Source organism: Sinocyclocheilus grahami, unplaced genomic scaffold (genome assembly GCF_001515645.1).
Source record: "Sinocyclocheilus grahami isolate Dianchi unplaced genomic scaffold, SAMN03320097.WGS_v1.1 scaffold6.1, whole genome shotgun sequence".
NCBI classification, from domain to species: domain Eukaryota; kingdom Metazoa; phylum Chordata; class Actinopteri; order Cypriniformes; family Cyprinidae; genus Sinocyclocheilus; species Sinocyclocheilus grahami.
In genome coordinates this window covers 1,340,436-1,362,644 of record NW_015505185.1, presented here as the reverse complement: position 1 = coordinate 1,362,644, position 22,209 = coordinate 1,340,436, and the positions used below count along the sequence as shown (strand labels likewise).

The 22,209-nt window shown below is 36.6% G+C and overlaps 1 protein-coding gene across 3 annotated transcripts in view; it reads right to left on the bottom strand.

Annotated features, from left to right (window-relative positions):
• Window positions 1-21,096, bottom strand: part of stard13b (StAR related lipid transfer domain containing 13b) — an 89,768-nt gene extending 68,672 nt beyond the window's left edge. The window contains exons 1-4 of one of the 3 annotated variants that reach the window (XM_016274825.1): window positions 20,838-21,096; window positions 14,859-15,934; window positions 8,282-8,449; window positions 6,851-6,988 (exon numbers count right to left, since the gene is read on the bottom strand). In XM_016274825.1, coding sequence (XP_016130311.1) covers window positions 6,851-6,988; window positions 8,282-8,449; window positions 14,859-15,791 — 1,239 coding nt within the window. In that variant the 5' untranslated portion in view covers window positions 15,792-15,934; window positions 20,838-21,096. Of the gene's footprint in view, window positions 1-5,456; window positions 5,848-6,850; window positions 6,989-8,281; window positions 8,450-14,858; window positions 15,935-19,477; window positions 19,556-20,837 lie in introns of those variants that run through there. The other 2 variants (XM_016274833.1, XM_016274840.1) reach the window with 2 other exon arrangements.
• Window positions 21,097-22,209: the final 1,113 nt, after the last annotated feature.

The following is a 22,209-nucleotide window of genomic DNA, read 5'->3' as shown; positions in this document are numbered from 1 at the left end:
GACAACTTTTCTATATTTAGCTCCCTTCTTCAGCCTTGCTCAATCCACTGGAATCTGTTCCATCTAGTTCCCTCGTTCTCCACCACATTCAGCCTTTTCCCCCCAAATTGGGTCTGTTGTTTTATGCGTTTGTTGGTGTTCCGACGGAAGGTCTGTTTGGGCTATCAGGCCGTGGACCATCCATCTTCCAAACTGAGGTGGGCGGCTGAGTTGGTGGTATTTCTTTTTAAGTTAACATCTAGAGAGCGTTAACTTAACTTAACTCCTTCCTCTTATGAAGGAGAAAAGAAGGAATAGGTCACTGTCATGGGTGACGCTGCGGACAAGTCTTATCTAATGTATCTCATATGCTCAATGTGGAATCTATACATGTAGTAAATGTATAAACGGAGGGTATATATCATGTTTTTGCACAAGCCTGTGCCTGTTTTCTGAAAAGGAAACAAAAAAGCAGGTTTGAGTAATTAAGGAAATGAAAGATGACATAAAAGGGAAGGATAACGTAGGATCAAACCTATTCCCAAATTAGTCCTGCTTTTAAAAGAAACACAGGGAAGTTGAATAAGCATGTCTACGTGTTGGAGCTTTTGAATGTGCTGTATATGTTAAAACCCGCTTTGAGAGCTGTTCTGCCTCTAGGCTCGTTGCCAGAATGCCTCTCAAGGCTAGTGGTGGTGAAAGGTCCATGCATTACTGTGTACATTGCGTACGTGGGTAAATGTGTGTGCATTTCATGCACAGGTTCCACACATAACAGTCCGGCCAACAGGAAGTGCAAAAAGATGGGCATCGTGCCGCCCAAGAGGTCGAGGTTTTCCCAGTTAGCCCCTTGTAGATGTGGTAACTACACCATCTGTGGCCAAAAGCATTTTACTCCATTGATGACCATTCAAAGTTCACTGATTTGAAAAAATATAAAAGTTATAGATATAAATATATAATATGTAAATATAACAAAAATATAAAAAATTATTATTTATTCACATAGATGGATAGATAGATAGATTCATTTAGAAGTTAAACTAAATTAAAATACATATTTAAAAAAAAGTTACCTTTGCCTTGGGAAAAAAATCTGGTTACTTTTTCAATACTTTATTTTATTTCAGATAGCATCTATTTTATTTTTATTATTTTTTTGTTATATAGTTTTAAATTTAGTTAACGATGATAACTGATATATTTAAGTTCAGTATATTTATAGCATAGTATATTTATCATAGGTGATCATAGATGAGTGTCAAATTACATTTTATAACTAAACAAATGAAGCTGTAACCTCTGAATGACAGCAGGCAGATAAACTTTCAGAGGAATCACAGTTCACTGAATTGGTGTTTACACAAAGCATTCTCTTTTCTGCCTCCTGTGTCACAGGAAATGTGAACTTGCACGCTGACGGCATACATACTGCTATATTTACAAAACCCCGATGAGCAAATGTTTTGGGAATCTTTGAGAAGGATGTTATGATTGTTTTCAATGAGCATATGTGAGGTCTAAAGAATCTCGATACTGTCAATATAATGTATGCAATACACCGAATTTAAAACAGATCACAGTTCTAGTAGTATAATAAATCTAGCTGAATATATTACCCAAAAATTTTAATTCAGTAATTTATTCAACCTCATGTTGTTCCTAGTATTCTGTGTATTCTGCTAAACATCAACAGAACAAATATAATAAATTTTTAGGTGAAATATTCCTTTAAGTCAGACATTAAAAAGTTCTCACAGTACAAAAAAAAAAGATTAAGATTATGTAGATTCTCAAGGAAAGTATCCCACAAAATCGAGAGGAAAAGAAAAAGAGCAAAAGCGCACAGCATTGACCTCTCAACCCAGCCGTATTTTGACACTTTGCAGGGGCGCTCCTCACCTAACGTCCCAAACTGAGGCTTAACCTCTGCTGGAGCAGAACAAATCCTGGCCTCCTGAGTTGCACTTGGCCCCGTAATCTATCTTCATCCTATTGAGCCGCTTAGCTCCCCTCTCCTGCCCCAACCGAGGACCCCGCAGGGAGTTGGAGAGCCAGCTTGGACCCTCCACACAGATGGATGGAGAAGACTCAGCTTCCCATCGCTCACCAGCACCTCCAGGCTTTAGCAACAATGGGTTGAGGGTGAGGAATAGGTTAGAGGCAGTGGGAAAGAGTTTTGCCAAAGCATTTATGAGTTCACACAATGATTCAACCACTTAATCAATTTTAAGCGAGCCACCAACACGTAATTAAGCAAATTAAAGGGATAGTTCATCTAAAAATGAAAACAACTTTGGAACCCACTGACTTACATTGTATGGACGACAAAAAAAAACATTTTTCAGAATATCTCTTTTGGGATTCACAGAGCCATGAAAGTCACTAGGGTTTGGAACGACTTGAGGGTAAGCGAACTATCCCTTTAAAATGTTACAGACAGAGCACATTTGGTGCTTCCACAGTGGGTTCTTTACAGTATGGAAGCTACATTAAAAACCGGGGCTTACAACATATTACATAAAAGCTGGTTCCAAGTTAACAAGCATTTTGAGCCGTATGTTTTCTTTAAAGATTTTATGACGGCGTCAACTGTACGGTGCGGTGTAGTAGTGACGTGATTGGCTGAAACAACCTCTTTCACAGTGGTTGATGTTATAGCACTAATAAATAGATGGGCTGCTTTGGTCTGGATCCTTGTGAGTCATATTTATGACGTACAGCTTCCTCGTAACACTTTGTCAACATAAACATTCATTCAATCTTGAATCATGAACAGTTTCAAAGCAGATGATATGTCTAGCTTTTGAACTTGAACCAAATATCAGTCGAGGATGCAGACTGAAATCAAATTAAATTAGAGAAAATCAAAACACACACACACACACACACACACAGTGTACGCTCTTTCCAGAACAGAAAAAGCCATTAAAATACTTATAGATTTTAATGAAATAATAAAATAAAATAAACTTTTTTTTTCATATAGTTGCCAAGGCAACTTTTCCCAGTTTCATTTCGTTTAACTTGATGTTCTAAAATAATTAAAACTCAAATAAAATGTAATAAAAAAAAAACATAGACATATTTTTAAAAACAAATAAAAATAGCAAAATGTACTATTGCTATTATTGTTGCTATTATTATTATTCATCACATTAATTTGATTTGTATATAATCAACTATTCATAATTTTATGTTAAATATAATTAAAATGTTAATTACTGTAAAAGATGGAAATAAATGTGCATTGTCAGGAAGAAGAATTTACATATTACACCAAAAATGATATAATATATAACATACATATACATAAACTTTTATAAAAACAAATCTAAACTGTTATATAATAAAAACATAACTGAGAAAATATGTAATTTGATTAGAACTGTCAAGAAGAATTTGCATAAATAAATAAATACACAGTATTTATTAGATATTATTATTAGCTAATAATATGCAATATACATTGTATGTTATATTTATATGCAATATGTATATATATATATATATATATATATATATAAATTCCACTTCCTCACAATTCAAGTTCCAAATCATGAATTAAAAGGAAGACAACTCTTCTTTTTCCACAGATTGTCTCTTTTTAATTGAGATAAGATGAGACCTTCATGACCAGCCAGCAGATGTGTGTGACCGCAGGAACACCTTCTTCACGACAACAAGAGGTGAACGAGGATAACAGGCTTGGTGAGAATCACAAACTGTGTTACTGTTAGAAGACAGTTGAAAAAATGCCAGTGGAGCTTTCAGAGTTTGGATTTGTCATCTACATGAGGGTGGCCTACATTCATACCAGTGGACCGAAGGCCTCCACATGCCTCTGGAGCTTTTGACCTGCTAATCTTCTCCAAGAACCTCAAGACTTCATTTTGTCAGAGTGCACAAAGCCAAATCAGTCTATTACCCCCTCCAATCCAATTACCTTCTTTAACTCTCTCTCTCCTGCGCTCTCATACACTCTAACAAACACCATCACCTCCCAGATCCCTGCCAGAGGCCTTTAGCGGGGCTCCCAAGCACAGACCGCAGAACGTACCAGTGCCGCTTCAGCTATGCAGAGATTAAACAAACACATCTGGCCCAGTTCTCCAGCTGGACGGAAAAGGACCGGATTCCCACAGATATTGTGCTCATTTAAACCCACTGTTGCTCATCGGATATTGTTTTGGAACAATGCAAGAGAGTGCGTTCCTTTGAAATGAAAAATATTCATGATGGGCTAAAAGGAAGAGCTGGCGATTCTTTGTTTTCTGTCTTTGCAGACCAGGGTGGCTTGAGACAAAAGTCCACGAAGTCCCCCATAAATTGCGTTCGATCTGAAGCCGGTCTAAGACAGCTGTAAATCAGCTGCGGCGATCATCCGTAAAGAGTCTTATTTTCCATCCTTTGCATGTCGGATTTGTTTCTAGAATGATAGAACATTCCTTTCAGTATCTTTCACACGAGCCCCGAACTCGTAAATCGCTCAGTGGTCAGGTCTCTCTGTACTTCCTCTAAACAGCAGGACACGCACATTCTCTCCAAAGGTGCCTTGTCCGGTTACAAACGAACTCCAAATGTTTAAAAGCTACGTACAACTAGAAACTAAACCCTTACTCTTGGAAAAACTGCATACTTTAATTTTTATGTAGTAAACATGAGGTCTCGACCAATCAAAACCAAAGAACGCAAAACCTTTAATTTTGCTTAATTTTAAATTATGCATATACACTGCGGTCAAAAGTGTGATTGATTTCTGAAGGATCACGTGACAAACAGCAATAAAATTTCACAATTTTACTGAAATTTTGGTTAAATAAATGCAGCCTTGATAAGTACAAAATACTTATTTTAACATTAACATCAAATATTGCAAACTGTTTGAATAATTCCTTATATTTTGGAAAAGGATGGTGCATTACATTGAAATAGCTATTAAAAACCTAATTATAAATCCTGTTTTAGATGTTTAAAAATCACTGGTTAAGCTAAGCTACACTGGTTTGGAATCCAAACAACATGTGATGGCCTTAAATGGCCCACTAAAAGACTTCCTGTGGCTTTGAATTCATTAATTCAATTCCCCAGACTAAGGGGGAATCCTGTTTGGATTAGCAAAGGAAAATCTATTTAACTTAGTCCCACTAATGCAGAAAAGCCATTAGAAATGCAGTCCCAGGACATCAACCTCAACTCCAGAAGCTTCTTGGAATGAACGTGTGCCCTGGTCACTGACACACAGCGTGTTCATTAGGAAACACTTCACAGAGCAAAGCTAAGCAACTGATGGTCACACATGGTCTTCATTCTGATCAACTCTTTGAGTTGAAACTAAACCAGATAACAAATACAAGAACCCTATAATTAATTACTGTATATACATCATATATTTTAAAATTGACAGCTACTAACCACAAACTAAACAATTCAATCCAATACAAACACAAATCATACTAAGTAGTTCAAACGCTCACCTCTGTTTTTTTACCATGTGATCTCCCCAGAGAGGAAGTGGCTCCCGCAAGTCTTTCTTGGCTGTGCCATTCCCTTGTGTCGGTTCTTCTGGCCATGTTGTTCCAGTTGAGGGACTGGTTCACCCCCGCAGCTCCGCTCTGCAATGACAGCACAAGAGATTTTAGCGTGGGACGGGACACACTTTGTCTGGAACGGATGACCTCTGGAGATGACTATGAGAAAAAAAGAGAAGCAGTCGGTAGCAGAGACTCACAAACTCAACAGAACATTTTAAGGAGCACAAAAACTATTGAAAATGGAAAAATGTAACGGTAAATCTAGTCTCTTGTTAATAACTAGGGTGTCGTGAGGGCTCTGAAACCATCATGTCATTCCGCTAACTATCACTAATGGACATAGTGATACAAACAGAACAACAGACTGCAAGCACAAGACATCGTTGTCTTGAGGAACCAAAAGGCACTTTTGTGTCTTGCTGTGAACCCTTGCTACAGGGTGGTTATGTCGCGAGTTTGCATGAGGTTTTTTTGAAACAGCATTGAACGTTCCCCATGGCAAGCTCCCAAGACAATGGAGCTCTGTGTCAGTGTCACCAGTCTGGTCTAGTCTCTGCCAGCATGCAGCACATTCTATCTAACCCATGTCACAAACAGACGCCATGCACTGGCACATCAAGCAACTTCATACTGAATTATTATCACTTATCTAGACACAAAAGTATTAATGTCAACTAATCTCAACTATATATACATATATACATATACACATACACAAACACACACACACACACACACATACATATATATATATATATATATATTAGTGCTGTCAAACAATTAATCACGTTTAATCGCATCCAAAATAAAAGTTTTTGTTTACATAATATATGTATGCGTATTGTGTATATTTATTATGTTTATATAAAAACACACATGCATGTATGTATCTCACAATTATGACTTTTTAACTCGCAATTGCGAGTTTATATCACACAATTCTGAGAAAAAAATCAGAATTGCAAGTTTGTATCATACAATTCTGAAATCTATTTAACTTAGTCCCACTAATGCAGAAAAGCCATTAGAAATGCAGTCCCAGGACATCAACCTCAACTCCAGAAGCTTCTTGGAATGAACGTGTGCCCTGGTCACTGACACACAGCGTGTTCATTAGGAAACACTTCACAGAGCAAAGCTAAGCAACTGATGGTCACACATGGTCTTCATTCTGATCAACTCTTTGAGTTGAAACTAAACCAGATAACAAATACAAGAACCCTATAATTAATTACTGTATATACATCATATATTTTAAAATTGACAGCTACTAACCACAAACTAAACAATTCAATCCAATACAAACACAAATCATACTAAGTAGTTCAAACGCTCACCTCTGTTTTTTTACCATGTGATCTCCCCAGAGAGGAAGTGGCTCCCGCAAGTCTTTCTTGGCTGTGCCATTCCCTTGTGTCGGTTCTTCTGGCCATGTTGTTCCAGTTGAGGGACTGGTTCACCCCCGCAGCTCCGCTCTGCAATGACAGCACAAGAGATTTTAGCGTGGGACGGGACACACTTTGTCTGGAACGGATGACCTCTGGAGATGACTATGAGAAAAAAAGAGAAGCAGTCGGTAGCAGAGACTCACAAACTCAACAGAACATTTTAAGGAGCACAAAAACTATTGAAAATGGAAAAATGTAACGGTAAATCTAGTCTCTTGTTAATAACTAGGGTGTCGTGAGGGCTCTGAAACCATCATGTCATTCCGCTAACTATCACTAATGGACATAGTGATACAAACAGAACAACAGACTGCAAGCACAAGACATCGTTGTCTTGAGGAACCAAAAGGCACTTTTGTGTCTTGCTGTGAACCCTTGCTACAGGGTGGTTATGTCGCGAGTTTGCATGAGGTTTTTTTGAAACAGCATTGAACGTTCCCCATGGCAAGCTCCCAAGACAATGGAGCTCTGTGTCAGTGTCACCAGTCTGGTCTAGTCTCTGCCAGCATGCAGCACATTCTATCTAACCCATGTCACAAACAGACGCCATGCACTGGCACATCAAGCAACTTCATACTGAATTATTATCACTTATCTAGACACAAAAGTATTAATGTCAACTAATCTCAACTATATATACATATATACATATACACATACACAAACACACACACACACACACACATACATATATATATATATATATATATTAGTGCTGTCAAACAATTAATCACGTTTAATCGCATCCAAAATAAAAGTTTTTGTTTACATAATATATGTATGCGTATTGTGTATATTTATTATGTTTATATAAAAACACACATGCATGTATGTATCTCACAATTATGACTTTTTAACTCGCAATTGCGAGTTTATATCACACAATTCTGAGAAAAAAATCAGAATTGCAAGTTTGTATCATACAATTCTGAAAAAAAAGTCAGAATTGTGATATAAATAAAAAAATATATATTCACTCAAATATTACATTTACATAAATATAAAATAATGATACATTTTTGTATGTGCACATAATGAGATACAGAATATCTATATTATGAACAGATATAAAAAAAACTGAAAGTAAACTATAGAAATATGCATGCTTTCTGGATAACTGAATAGAATAGAATAGAATAGAATAGAATAGAATAGAATAGAATAGAATAGACAATTGATCAGATGTGATTTGGATCAAATCCAGAAGCTAAAAAGATTATTCACATTTCAAAGAAGCTAAGGCAACATATTTTTCATTAAATGATTACTAATCAACAAACTGCGTACTTTATATTTAATGAGAAACAAAGCAAGAGTGACCTGCAGGGATGCTCTATCATTAGTGGTGTGTCTCCGGGCAGTGTTGGGTGTGTCGGAGGGGGAAGAGCCGGCGCTGAGAGCTTCTTCTATGTCCAGATTGAGCTGATCTAATCTCTTCATTAGCTGGATCATAGATTCAGACCAGGGAGACAGGACCTGATGAGACTCCTGCATGCAGACAGAAGATACATACTGTAGGACATCACAGACAAACAAACACTGAGGATAAAACTGATTCGACAGACTCATTACATTAGACTCGGCCATTCAAGTCAAGGGTCTGTTTTCTTTTGATGTACAGAGCCAAAAATAACCAACTTGATGAGCCAGCACTGATTTCAGAGCGGTGTTTTCTTATTTCTCAAAGCTTTCAAAGTCACACTAAACTACGCTCTGCATAAAAACACTGAATCACGCCAACACGTTCACAGAGGAAAATGTTACTGCTTAGACTTAATGGAATTTTCAGTTGTTTCATTTTAGTATCAACTTTGTCTCTGATGATTCTCCTAAAATTCCTTAGGAGAAATTCAATGGAAACAAAGAAGAGAACTGCAGGCATTTGGTGGGAGTACAGATCTATAAAATTATAGTGGACAGAACAGCCCAGATCATTCTGACTGAAGAATCTAATGAGAAATGCTTGAGTTCATACTGAGATCTCAGTTTGACATTTCAGTTCATTGCACAGTTTGAGACATCAGAGTAATCTTTTTAAAACATTTTCAAGGAATATATTTATATATGAAACAATAGCTAGAACAATAGATAGAACAACTGAACAGAAGATAGAATGACAAAATGATAAAAAGAATGATAGAAAGAATGAGAGATAGAACGACAGACAGAATGACAGACAGACAGACAGACAGCATGATAGAACAACAGACAGACAGAACGATAGAACGACAGACAGACAGAACGATAGAATGACAGACAGACAGACAAGACAGAACGATAGAACGACAGACAAGACAAGACAAGATAGATTTACATGTTGTTCTCTGACATTATTTTCTACTGAGCAGTAAATAGCATTGAGAGTCAAATGTAACAGTGCCACACACTTTTGAACCAATACCAGCGAGCAACCCAGCTGCCATTGTAGTCCAAACATAGTCGTGTGGTATTCCTCTCCTTTCTCCTCACTGCTACTTTCACTGCTCCCCAGACACCCCTGCCATAAAGTATAAATAGACTGTCCCGTCCAGCTCAGACAGGGCCGAGGGTTCCTGGGCTATAAATTACCTTCACCTACCTCACTCACCAAGCCGTAAATCAACAGGGTTGCCCCTTTACTGACAGGAAGTGGAGGGGCCAGAGAGCAGGAAGAGGCCAAAGATGAACTGTGAGGAACATTGAACAGTAACGTCCCGGTGCGGGAGACACAGCAGGCAGAAACGCTCAAGTCCTTCTTGGGATCTGCAGCCCCAAGGCAAAAATTACGGCTCCCTCTCATCCTCACACAATGATGCTATTGACGGCTGTCATGCCAGAATGGGACACATTTGTCTCAGGCAGCAGAAAGACATGGTTCGGTTGAAAAGGGGGGCGACATACGAGGCATGTAAAATCGCAAGGAATGTGGGCATGGTAAGACCCTTAACCAGTTAAACTCAAGATGCTGACATTCCTTCAGAGAGCGAACAAAGAAGCACAAGCATTCTAGGGCAATTTTAAATGATACACTACCATTCAAAAGTATGTTTTTGAAAGAAGTCTCTGATGCTCACCAAGGCTGCTTTTGACCAGTAAAAACAGTAATATTGTGAAATATTAACAGTTGATTATACGTATTTTAAAATGCTGAATTTTCAGCATCATTACTCCAGTCTTCAGTGTCACATGATCCTTCAGAGATCATTCTGATATGCTAATTTGGTGCTCAAGAAACATTTCTTGTTATCAATGTTTGGGATGAGGTGCTGTGTTTGGGCTGCAAACACAAAGGTAGTGGGGTCCTGGATCCCAGGTAGGGGTTTGAATCTGTCCAGTCTGCCTGACCTTTGAGTTTCACGAGTCAAAGCTAGTGAGAAGGATTTCTTGTTGTCTCTCTTAAGACACCAGCGCCACTCTGTCTTGCCATTCTGCAATGGACCATTAACCCTCTTAACTCTGACAAAAGACAATGCATTTGTTTATAATGCTCAAATCTGAACACCCCCCCCCCCCCCCCCCCCCTTTCTATTTTAAATAAAAGCTGTGCTTTTAAATTTTCTATTTATCAAATAATCTTAAAAATAAAATCATGGTTTTCACAAAAATATAAAGCAGCACAACTGTTTTCAAGATTGATAATAATAAGTAATGTTTCTTGAGCACCAAATCAGCATCTTAGAACCAATTCTGAAGGAGCATGTGACACTGAAGACTGGAATAATAGCAGCTAAAAATTCAGCTTTGCATCACAGGAATAAATTACATTTTATCTTACATGAAAATAGAAACAGTTATTTTAAATTGCAATATTATTTTACAATATTATGGCTTTGATCAAATAAATAAAGGCAGTGCTGTTGATATTTAATAATAGTAATGTATATAAAATGCTATTGTTCATTGTTCATTCATGTTTGTTCATATACATGAACTAATGGGTTATAATTTATTAACATAACATGTCAAAAATGTATTAGTATAATAAACAAATTAATCTAGAATGATAAATGCTGTTAAAGTACTGTACACTGTTAGTTCATGATACCTAATACATTAAAGGGATAGTTCACCCAAAAATTAAAATTCTATCATTAATTACTCACCCTCAAGTCGTTCCAAACCCATAAGACCTCCGTTCATCTTCATAACACAAATTAAGATTTTTTTGAGGATATCTGAGAGCTTTCTGACCATCCATAGACAGCAACACAACTGACACATTCAAGGCCCAGAAAGGTAGTAAGGGCATTGTTAAAATAGTCCATGTGACATCAATGTGATTTAACCGTAATGTTATGAAGCTACGAGAATACTTTTTGTACGAAAAGAACAAACAAAAATAATGACCTTTTTCAACAATTTTTCTCGTCTGACTGTGTCAGTCTTCGACGTGCATTCACAAGAGTACCATTGCTGTCTATGCAGGGTCAGAACGCTCTTGTAGTTCATGAAAAATATCTTAATTTGTGTTCCGAAGATGAACGAAGGTCTTTCGGGTTTGCGACGACATGAGGGTGAGTAATTAATGACAGAATTTTCATTTTTGGGTGAACTATCCTTTTAATATCAACTATTAAATACAGTAAAGTGTTACCAATTTTACTTATTTACTACTATTCCTAAAAACAACAAAATATCAAGTATAGATTTCCACAGACATGTGGATTTTTCATAAAAACAGAGTGTCTTGGTCCAGTGGCAGCCCTCGGAATCTGTTCCCTGCACAGAATGCGTGGTATTCAATAACCTGGCATCAGTTACAACACCCCTTTCCGCCCTGTCAGTCGTGAGAAAATACATTTGTCATGGCAACTAGGCTGGTATGAGTCAGTCCCACCAGATCAGCTCATCATTGTTATCGTCCACGGTGGACAGAATGGTCGAGGACCATAACTGCACCGCCGCAAATTGGCCACATTGTAAATCTCAGCACTGGCCCATTGACATGGAAATGAGGAGTCAAGTGCCTGGCTTTGGCACAGCTCTGGGCTTCCTGCCATGGCCATGCCACCCACTGAGCGTGCCAGCCACCTCCACCGAGAGAATGTAGCAATATGTCATCCTTAAAGGCCAACAGTCATAATCCGTTTGCTGAACTGCTTCAAAATCCAGGTCAGATAAGACTCTAAGGAGGAAGAAAATCCTCCTACTTTTTGTTACCGGAGCTGTTCACTGTCAAACTGAATGTCTTTCCTCATACGTATATGGGCAGACGGCTAGAGATGCGGCTCAGACGGCTGAGTTTTTCACAGTTCTAAGACATATGCACACATAAAATCCACATAAACAAGTAGAAATAACTCTACTGGAGCTAATGGCCACAATATGGGTAAAGGTTTGTATAGAGCGCCACCAAATGGTGAAGATGCGAAATGCATTTTTTTAAAATCTCAATAATTGTGGACTATGCTAAATATCTAATATTTAATTTCCATATGAATTGTTCTATGGAATCTCATTTATAAATTTTGAAAAAAAAAAAAAAATAATAATTTCTGTCCTTATCCACAGACAGCTCATTGTGGTATTTCTTAAGAAGGTGCAAATGAGGCAAGGTCAGCGTTCACGTGAGGGGTACCACATTCTTTCACAGTTCCATCTTAAATCATGCATGAACAGAGAACGAGTAACAGGAGGGGAGAGTCGAGCATGTGCAGAACAGAGGGGTGCTGGGGCCTAACAAACCTTTTAAAAATCCTTTTAACCACCGTTCTGTTAACTACTGTAACTACACCACTGACACTGAGCAGTTAATGTAAGTCATCACAACCCTAGATGTAATTGGGCTTTCTTGGTTTGACAGTCTCTTCCAGTACAAAAAGTTAAGATTTTAAAAGTATTTATTTTTTCAATTACAATAAAAAAATAATATTTATTACAAATATTTTATTTGGGTAAAAGTATCTGCAACTTAAAAATGTAAATGCAAATATTATTTAATAATGTAATCTTTCATTATTTTTAATCATTTAAAAACAAAAGCAAATCTACTTCTAAAATAATACTTAATACTTCAGAAGACTACTACATACAGTTATACAGATTTTATAAACGTTTCATAACATTTTTGCAATTAAAATATTTAAATAGCAAAATTTAAACTGAGTCATCACAAATGTAAAATTATCTATATGTAGCTGCGAAACCCAGAATAAATAGCATAACTTTATGAAGATTACAAAAAAACACTGACTTGCAAAAAATGTAGATGTGACAATAAAATCTACTAAAATGTATATAATAAATAGAATGTATAGAATCTATTACCATCTAATCTATTAAAAAAGAAAAATTAAAAAATATTAAAAATATGATGATGGTAAAGGAATGGTTACTTATTCTAACAACAAACAATAGCTAAAGACATCAAAATGAATAGAAATACTGAACAACATTGACTCATTGTGCTTATGTAGTGATAAGAACAGAATAAGAGGGTGTGATCAACTTTACTCTTTGTCCTGGTTATCTCTGGTATGAATGGTATGGGACTTTTTTTACAGGGTTTCTTAACCAAGCATGGTAGGGAATAAGCTATTGTGTTTTCATATGTTTCCAGGTCACACCTCTTTAAAGGTCAATAAACTTGGGATGGGAAGGTCACAGGTTGCCAACAGTCAGGTCAGGCATGAGGTTAGTAGAAAGATGCAAATCATCCATGACTGGCTCTAACTAAATGGAGTTGTAAGTAATGGAAGGCTAAGTTCACCGTTGAACAGACGTTTGCTCTGCCAGGCGACAGGATGGACATCAGACTCAGCATTCCATGAAAACAGAGGCTACGACAGATGCTCAGGAAAGCTTCACTTTTATTTTAAAATGTGACTCAAATCATTTTTATTTTCCTAAAGAATATGAATGCCTTCTCAATTTAGTATGCCAAAAAAAAAGTAAGAAAAAAGACCAAATTGCAATTCAGTATACTGAATGTCATCAATGAATACTGTCATGTCGTCACTGTCCATAAAATTTTATTGTGATGGGCATTCTAATAAAGTCAATAGGAAATTTTCCAGCTTTATCTTGAAATTCTTAACATTCTTTAAAGGGATAGTTCACCCAAAAATGAAAATTCTGTCATTAATTACTCACCCTCATATCGTTCCAAACACGTAAGACATTCATTCATCTTTGGAACACAAATTATGATATTTAATATGAAATCCGACATTTTCATTTTTGGGTGAACTATCCCTTTAAACGAACAAAGTTCACCAATTCTACAAATTTGGACCAATTAATTTCCATGACTTTTCCATGATTTATCCAGTTATTTGGGATAGCTGGAAAAAAAGAGTTTTATTTTTTATTATTATTATTATTCAGACCAATTCCAATTCCAGAGCAATTCCACGTCTTTCTGACAGATTTATGAACCTGCTTAACTGGCTCATTGAAATAAATGCACTTGAAAGTTTCGCTCAAACGTCAGACATCAACTATGGCTTGCGGGCACGTTTTAATCTAAACAAGCACAAAATCTAGTCAATAAAATATTTTGGATCAAGCAAAACTAGAAAAATCAATATTCACTACAGAAATAGCCATTACTTTTCCATGACTTTGGAGATTTTATTACCGGCCATGACTTTTACAGACCTGGCGAACAAAAACTCCCCAATATTTCAACTCCCCAAGTTTTCAATGTCCGTGAGAAACATGAATAGCACTTAAAGCTGAAATGAGCAACAAAACAGTTTAAATGTACTAATGCAAGACATTTGGCTTGTATTCATTTCAGAATTTGAACACCTAGTGTTTATAGGTTGAGCCTGAACCAGTGGAATAGTAATAAAGTACTGAACTGAAGGCCATACAGACATTGAAAACTAAACAAGATATCCTGCTTAAAGACATAGCCAAGCTTTAACAAATCTCAAAAGGCCTATTAAACATCTAACTAACATTGGACCCTCACCTCTGTACTGCTGCTCTCCTCCTCCACCTCATAGCTGCTGCTTCTGGTGGGTGGCAGCTTGGTGCTGGAACTTCCTTCTCCATGTGTTTGTCCACGGGTACCTTTCCTTCTTTGTTTCTCCAGTCCACCACCGTTTTGTCTGGAGCTTTGGAGAAATTCTTTGCACTTGGGAAACACATCATCGTCATCATCTTCAGAAGAGGTCTCACAAGCATCTGAACTCTCATTGGCTCGGGTGTTCGAGATTAGACCCAAAAAGCTGTCGTAATCTGCAAAGGTAATGGAGCTAGGCTTGTGCTTGATGATTCGGGGTAGATCGGCTCCCTTGGTGACTGGTGAAGGAGCCGAGTAAGGGTGCTCAAGGTGGGACGGTCCCACTGGAGAGGATGCATAAGAGTAAGCTGGTTCTGATATGGGTCTGACTGTCAAATTAGAGAAACTATAAGTAGTAGATGAGGTGTTTGAGGAGTCTACATCAATGCTGTTGGTCACTGGACTATCTGAGGGAGTCAACAAATAGCTGAATCCGGTCTCAGCATCCATTTGGAGGTCAGGTTCACAATAAATGCCATTTAGATCAAGTTTTGAGGTTGATATTGGAGCGGAAGTGATTTGATGTTCAATGTATTTCATTGTCTTTTGTTTTGTGAGATGATTCGAGATTTGAAGACAAGGTCCATCTTTGCTGACGAGCACTGGTACAATTTGACTGATCTTCACTAATGAACTTTTATTCTTCAGCTCAAATTGTGATTGGTCTTTTAAAGGCTCATCTATAACAGATGATAGTGAATCAGAAGTATCTTTTAAGGTCAGGTTTCTATCCATGGTTGAATTTGCCATTGAAAGCTCTACTGATAAAGTCATTTTGGGAGCATCTTGCAAAGCTAATGACCTCTGTCCTTCTAAAGTCATCACGGGTTGATCTTCCATGTTTCAATCTACAGCTTGAAACTAGCCATAAGGAATATCCAGAAGAGTTTTTGTAAGATGCCAGAAACTGCCATGTTCATCATGTTCCACCATTTGGACTGAACTGGTTCCTCTGTGCTAATTAGCACTTTGTGCCGACCATCCTGAAAAGAAAGAATAGAAATTATGAGTTTGCTTTAAACGTGTGCATGATTTTTTTCTAGCTAGTTACATTTATTAGATTTTCTTTATCCAAAGGAATTGTGTTTCAATAACTTTTCTGATGGTGTAGTTCACAGTCCTGCTGTAAAAACATCTTAAACCTATCAGCCTAAGGTCAACTGGTTTCCTTGCCTGGACAAGCTAATTAGACTGGTTTTGAACACTTTTTAGAAGGTCATTCTGGCCAAGACTAGTTAGACCATCTTAAACCAGAAATGCACCTTAGATTAGTTTTTTAGGCATTCTGTTTTCTTTTCAACAAGGAAATTGATGAAAATACATTTCAGCATTGCTTCTGATGGAAAAGCAGAAGTGTTATTCCAACAAAGACAAAAACAAACAAAGAATTACTTTTTATATTCTCAGTGGTAATCAACAGTATACCAAATTTGTACAGTGTTTACCCCGGAATATTGCTTTAAATGAGATAAGGATGCATTGGAGCATCGCTTTGAATTGGAAAAGCACACATATATTCACACGGAGCTGGAAACATGAGTAAAATGAAAGAGTAACTAGGAAGCCCACAGAGGAAGAGTCTGAAAAACAAAACAAAGAATCTCACAGATGGAGAAAGACTGAATCCCAAAGAGACACTTTGGGAAGAATAGAGAGTCTCACAGAGGCAGAGAAAAGGGATAACGGAATCCCAGAGAAGCAAAGAGGGAATAACAAGGAATCTTGCACAAGTAGAGGAGGGAATAACAGGGGATCTGAGGGGTTGAACATCTGGCTCGGGCTGAGAGCATTCAAGTCTGGATTTGTTGAAGGCACGACGGTGGTGACATCAGTGCTATGAGGAATCCGGCTCTTCGCTCTCCAGTGGCTGATTTACAATGTACCCGTCCATTCATCAGACGACCTAAATGTTCCAGACCAGGCTGTGGTTAACAACCCTGCTAACCCCCTCATTAACCCCCAACCACGCTCCACAAAAACACACATTAAACCACAGGAAGAGTCTGATTGGTGGAGAAAGAAAGAACATTCCTTTCTGACACCTTATAGCTGAAGAACATCATCTAGAGAGATGAACTGTGAAAGATAAAGATTATTCCTGGCAGGATGTTTCAATCAAGGGACCGATAGCGTGAAATCATGCTATACTGAGATGTAATTGGTTGGGGTTTTGTAAGATTTATTAGTTTAGCATGCAAATTGCATCTGACAGGCCAGATCATTCCAGAAGTGAATGCTGGACTGTGGAAAGAAATGGGTACATTTCAAATAACATGGGCATTAAGTTTTTGTTTTTATAAAAATAAGATGTTAGGCTTAAATTCCCTAGTGAAAAATAAATATACTAAAATGCATTTGAAATATATTTATTTCATGCTATGTCTACAACAAATGCATTTATATATTTATGTACTTCATAAAAATACCCTGCAATTGTACTTTTAGTATATTAAACTGGTATACTTGGATTGAAACAACTAATTTTGTGCTTAGTGCACTTTAAATGTGTTGATGTAGTGCTGAAGTCCAACTACAGATATACTGAAGTATTTAATTGTGCTTAATTGGAACTATTGCAAGTATACTTCAGGTAGACTTTAAATATCTTGCATTTAAAGACAGATACTATTCAAAAATCATACAATCCTGAATAATAGTGACATTAAAACACATTTTAGGCTTGCTATTAAGAAATGTGCATTGTGCACAAGTAGTACTCCAAATAAAGTTTCATTATAATTCTTATATCATAAGTCTTGAGCAACAGTAAGTTCAGAAATATATTTACTGGGAAACATGGTGACGTGTTCAATACTTATTTTACCTGCTGTATGTTAATAGATTTGAACTGTGCTTCGTATGAAATAAATGTATTTTAAATATATTTTTTACAATGAATAAGGTGAAGTGCATATTTTAGATGCTAGTCACCATTTAAATCATATTTTCAGCACTTAAATAGTCAAATGTGAAAAAAATTGTTTTAAAGTGTACAAAATAAACAGATGTATATAATTAAGTGTGCAGTCTTGAAAAGTGACTGATATTTTGTTTTAAAATCGATATTTACACTTTTAACCAAAAACACCCACCTACTCAAATATTTAAATAATAGCCATTCAGTTCTTGATTGAGAATTGCCTGAAAAAAAAATAAGTCAACTCAAAACAACTTTTATAAATATAATAGCATAAAAGAAATATTTTTCTAGTCTAACAGTAATCTATTTATTATCATCAAAAAGTAAATAAGAATAAGAATAACAATAAATAACAACAAAAGGTTGACATGTACTGTCTTATATAAATAACTATATTGTAATAAATATTTTTACTAGATTACTTTGAGGCTACAAAATAAATTGTTGTTTTTATGCTATTGTATTTCTGAATGTTGTTTCGAGTTATAATACCTATTATGTATTATATTTAATATAAATATAATTTATGTATTTTATATAAATATTGCATATTTAGCACTATTAGTCATAGAAAGTCACAGAAATATCAATATTGATCATCCAGTGGTCAACTCAGAAACAGAAAAAAAAACATATTTCACTGACTGATATGCTTATCTTCACAAAGAGTTTCTTTTCATGCACCTTCCAGTATGGAACTTTTGCCAGTGGACATCAACAGATGGAAATACTGAATATTCCCGTGCACTCCCAAGCATGTATAGAAAATCAGAGCTGTATCTGTGGTGTTAAATGTGAGAAGGGGGCCAGCTGGCAGTCCTGACTGTGGCCTTCACTCATTTAACACATCGCCTTGTGCTTCACTCTCATTCTATCTCTCTCACACACACACATACTCAAAAAAACATGGTCAAATTTCAGCAAGAGAAAGGAAAACATGCACCTGCCCTTAACAAAACCTCAGGGCTTTAACCTTTAAAAACTGATAAGAAGAGTGACCAAACACCGCACAAGGTCAGTGACTCACAGCCACCTACAGCTCTTGACTTCCCATGTGCCTGCGACACATGCAAACATGCTCATAACCACAAACGGTATAGAACACAGGTTATGCAATATATGACACTATACCTATATGTCAGATATTACAATGCACAAAAAACCTGTATAATGTTAGTTCACATGAAATAATTTGGACATGCTGTATTTCACTTATAATTACTATAAATAGAATTTTGCTGATTATTTTATTATTATGTATAATGCATTTTTAATGGAACTCACACAGAGAGATTACATGCAATACTTACAGTTTTAAAAATAAATTTGTCAAATCATAAGACCGTTTAAAATGATCTAGTCCGAAGACAAAAGTAAAAAGTGATTAAAATGGTGACAATTCTGGTGAAAAGTAACTAATTTAACAGTGTAAACTATAGTATCCTTTTACATTTTATAATCTGTCACTCAGCATGATACAATATTTGGATGTTGCATAATTGGGAGTTACAACATTTGTTTTGTCATTTGCCCAAAAAGAGAAAACTTTGTCTCTCATGAGATACAGTGTTGCAAGTGTAACCCTGATTAGATCTAGTCCTCTCACCTCCTTTCCTTTCGCCCGTTTTTCTCTAAAGCCACAGTAAAAGGAGGCCTCCTCATTCCCAGCTGTATAAAAGACTTGATCCAAACAGCCAAAGAGGATTCTGCACTGTGAATGTCACTCAAGCGTTCTACAAGTTTCCCGCTGAGCGCAAAGTGTTGCAATACATGAAAAGGGGCAAGCAGTGTTTTCTTTTCACTTTACACACTGTGAGGGACTGTTAACGCTGCCATTCCCATTCATTTTACAGAGATCGTTATTAATTCATTACACAGTGTACGTTTCACCACAATTGTAATGGTCCTGTAAAAACGTACACAGAGTTACTGACACGTGTAAAGTTGAAATAGTCCTGTGACTCCTGGCATATGTTCCTGATGTTTGATATGCATCATTCAGAATCACATGTCTGAGCATTTTTAATGCACATCAAAAGTGTGCATTATATATTAATTTTAAAGTTAGACATTTTCAAGATTGCATAAAGAAAATGTATATTGTATATTAGGTCCTGGTCACCATTTCTCTTTTAGTATTTTTATTCACTTTTTTACCTTCACTGGTTTATTTTAAAGGACCCAGAAATACACCAAAAGCGTAAAAATGTGAGATATAACATTGCAACTGCGAGAAATAAAGTTTCAATTATGACAAATAAAGATGCAGTTAAAAGAACGAGTCACAATTGTGAAATTTAACATTCAAAATGTATTATATAAATCCACACGGGGGGGGTGACACTTATGAGAAATAAGGATGCAATATAAAGAAAGTCACAGCTGTGAAATTTAGCAGTCAAATTACAAGATATACATTTATAAGAAAAGATATAAAGTGGCAATTATGAGAAATAAAATGCAATTAAAAGAAGAAGTCACGAAATATAATTGTCAAACGACAAGATATAAATTCACACTGCAAGATCTAAAGCGGCAATTATGGGAAATGAAGAACCAATTACTTGTTTTTATTAAAAGGCTTCTGTTATGTGGTCTCTTCATTAAAAAGGTGAAGTTGCATGCATAAATAATTATAAAACAACTAACAAAATGCTATTTAAAATAGTTTTAGATGCAGTAAATGCAGAATGTGAACTACCCATCTAAAGATGTTTAAAGCATATGTAACATTTTCCAGCAAGTCCTGTCATTTCACTTTCACATTTAGAAGCACATTACACTTTAAATGTATTCATTTGGCAGACACTTTCATCCAAAGTGACTTCAAGCTATCAGTATTCTCTGTCATGAACTTTATCCGTCATCCACCTGCACTGAAGAGTCTCCAGCAGGTCAGCATTGAAGCTGAAGTCTCTGCCCTACAGACAGACTGCTACATATTAAAACAATGAAGGCCTTCTCACCTCAGTGTAGTTCAGAACATGCTAGTAAGTCCAACGGCCGTCACGGTCATGATGAGGAGAGTGCAAAGTGTCTAAGGTCCCATTAAAACCAAGAAACGTGCGTGTGGACGCGCTCAGCTTTCGTGAGCGTCTCCTTTGCCTCTTCTCCTTGGAAATTTAAGGCAACACCTCCGCAGAGGGAGAGGTGCTGTCATCACAAATTCCCCAAAATCCCCACAGGCAGCGGGAAGCCTGAGCATGCAGTGACTAAGTCATTCAGAGTAAGAGTGGAAGGGGAGGAAGAATGTATAGTTGTTGTTAGAATGATGGTTTGGAGGAGGAGTTACGGCTAAGGGGAAAGGGTGAGAGAGAGAGGAAGATAAAGAGAAAGAGAGATACTGTTGTGTAAACAAGGCCTGCAAGCATATTTGGATGCAAATGGCCTGGACTGGCTTTAATTGTGAAGGAGAACAGATCCATGTCTCATTGTATGGCTCTGACCCCCAGTTCAATGGGCTGGATGCATTCCAGGTTATGCCACCGTTAAATCCACAGAAAGCCATACAGATACTTTCAAAACAAAAGGAATGGACAGAACAGGAAAGAAAAGAAGATATTTTTACTTTTTCCTTTGGGAGAGCTATCCCAGGAAGTTCTGCGGTTGTGTCCAAATCCTAGGACACAAGTCAATGACTTATCAGACAGTGTTTTTGTATGAAGGTACTTAAGATTGGTTTCCATGGAACCATAGCATCACATCTACTGTAATGATCTGGAACAAAATTCAAGAGCATTTTGAGATAACAAAGGAAATATTTAATGGCTACAATGCTTATTTCTTGGTAAAAAGGGAATCCTACAATGGGGGTCGGTGGCCTTCTAAAATTTACATTTGAAAAAATCTTTAAAAAGAGAATATTTAAAAACAAAACACACACACAAGGTTTTTTTTAACTTACTTTAACCCTTGTGCGACTTTTGGAATTTTTTGTCCTTTTCAGTTATTGCCAACTGCATAAATTTTGCCACAGGTGTGTATTTTTATTGGAAATTTACTATTTCACTTCCATTTCCTTTAATAAATCTGTTTTGCACTAGGTACAAAAAAATTGTTCCTCTCAGGACCTCAGGAGGATGAAACCCATTAAAACTGCTATTTTTAATCGCAGTGCCATTTAACTGTAAAATTATGTAATTTTTGTTGATAGGCTTTCATTATATTGGCAAGGCTTTAAATTTAATTTTTTACTATTTTTTACCAGATGGTGCCATTTTTTCAGGTTTGACCTATAAAGAAAATACTCGCTTAATTTCTGTTTTCTGCTTCTGCATATTATAGAGCCAATTGGATAAATAATGCAGCTATAATTGTGTGGGTGTGTTGGTATGGATG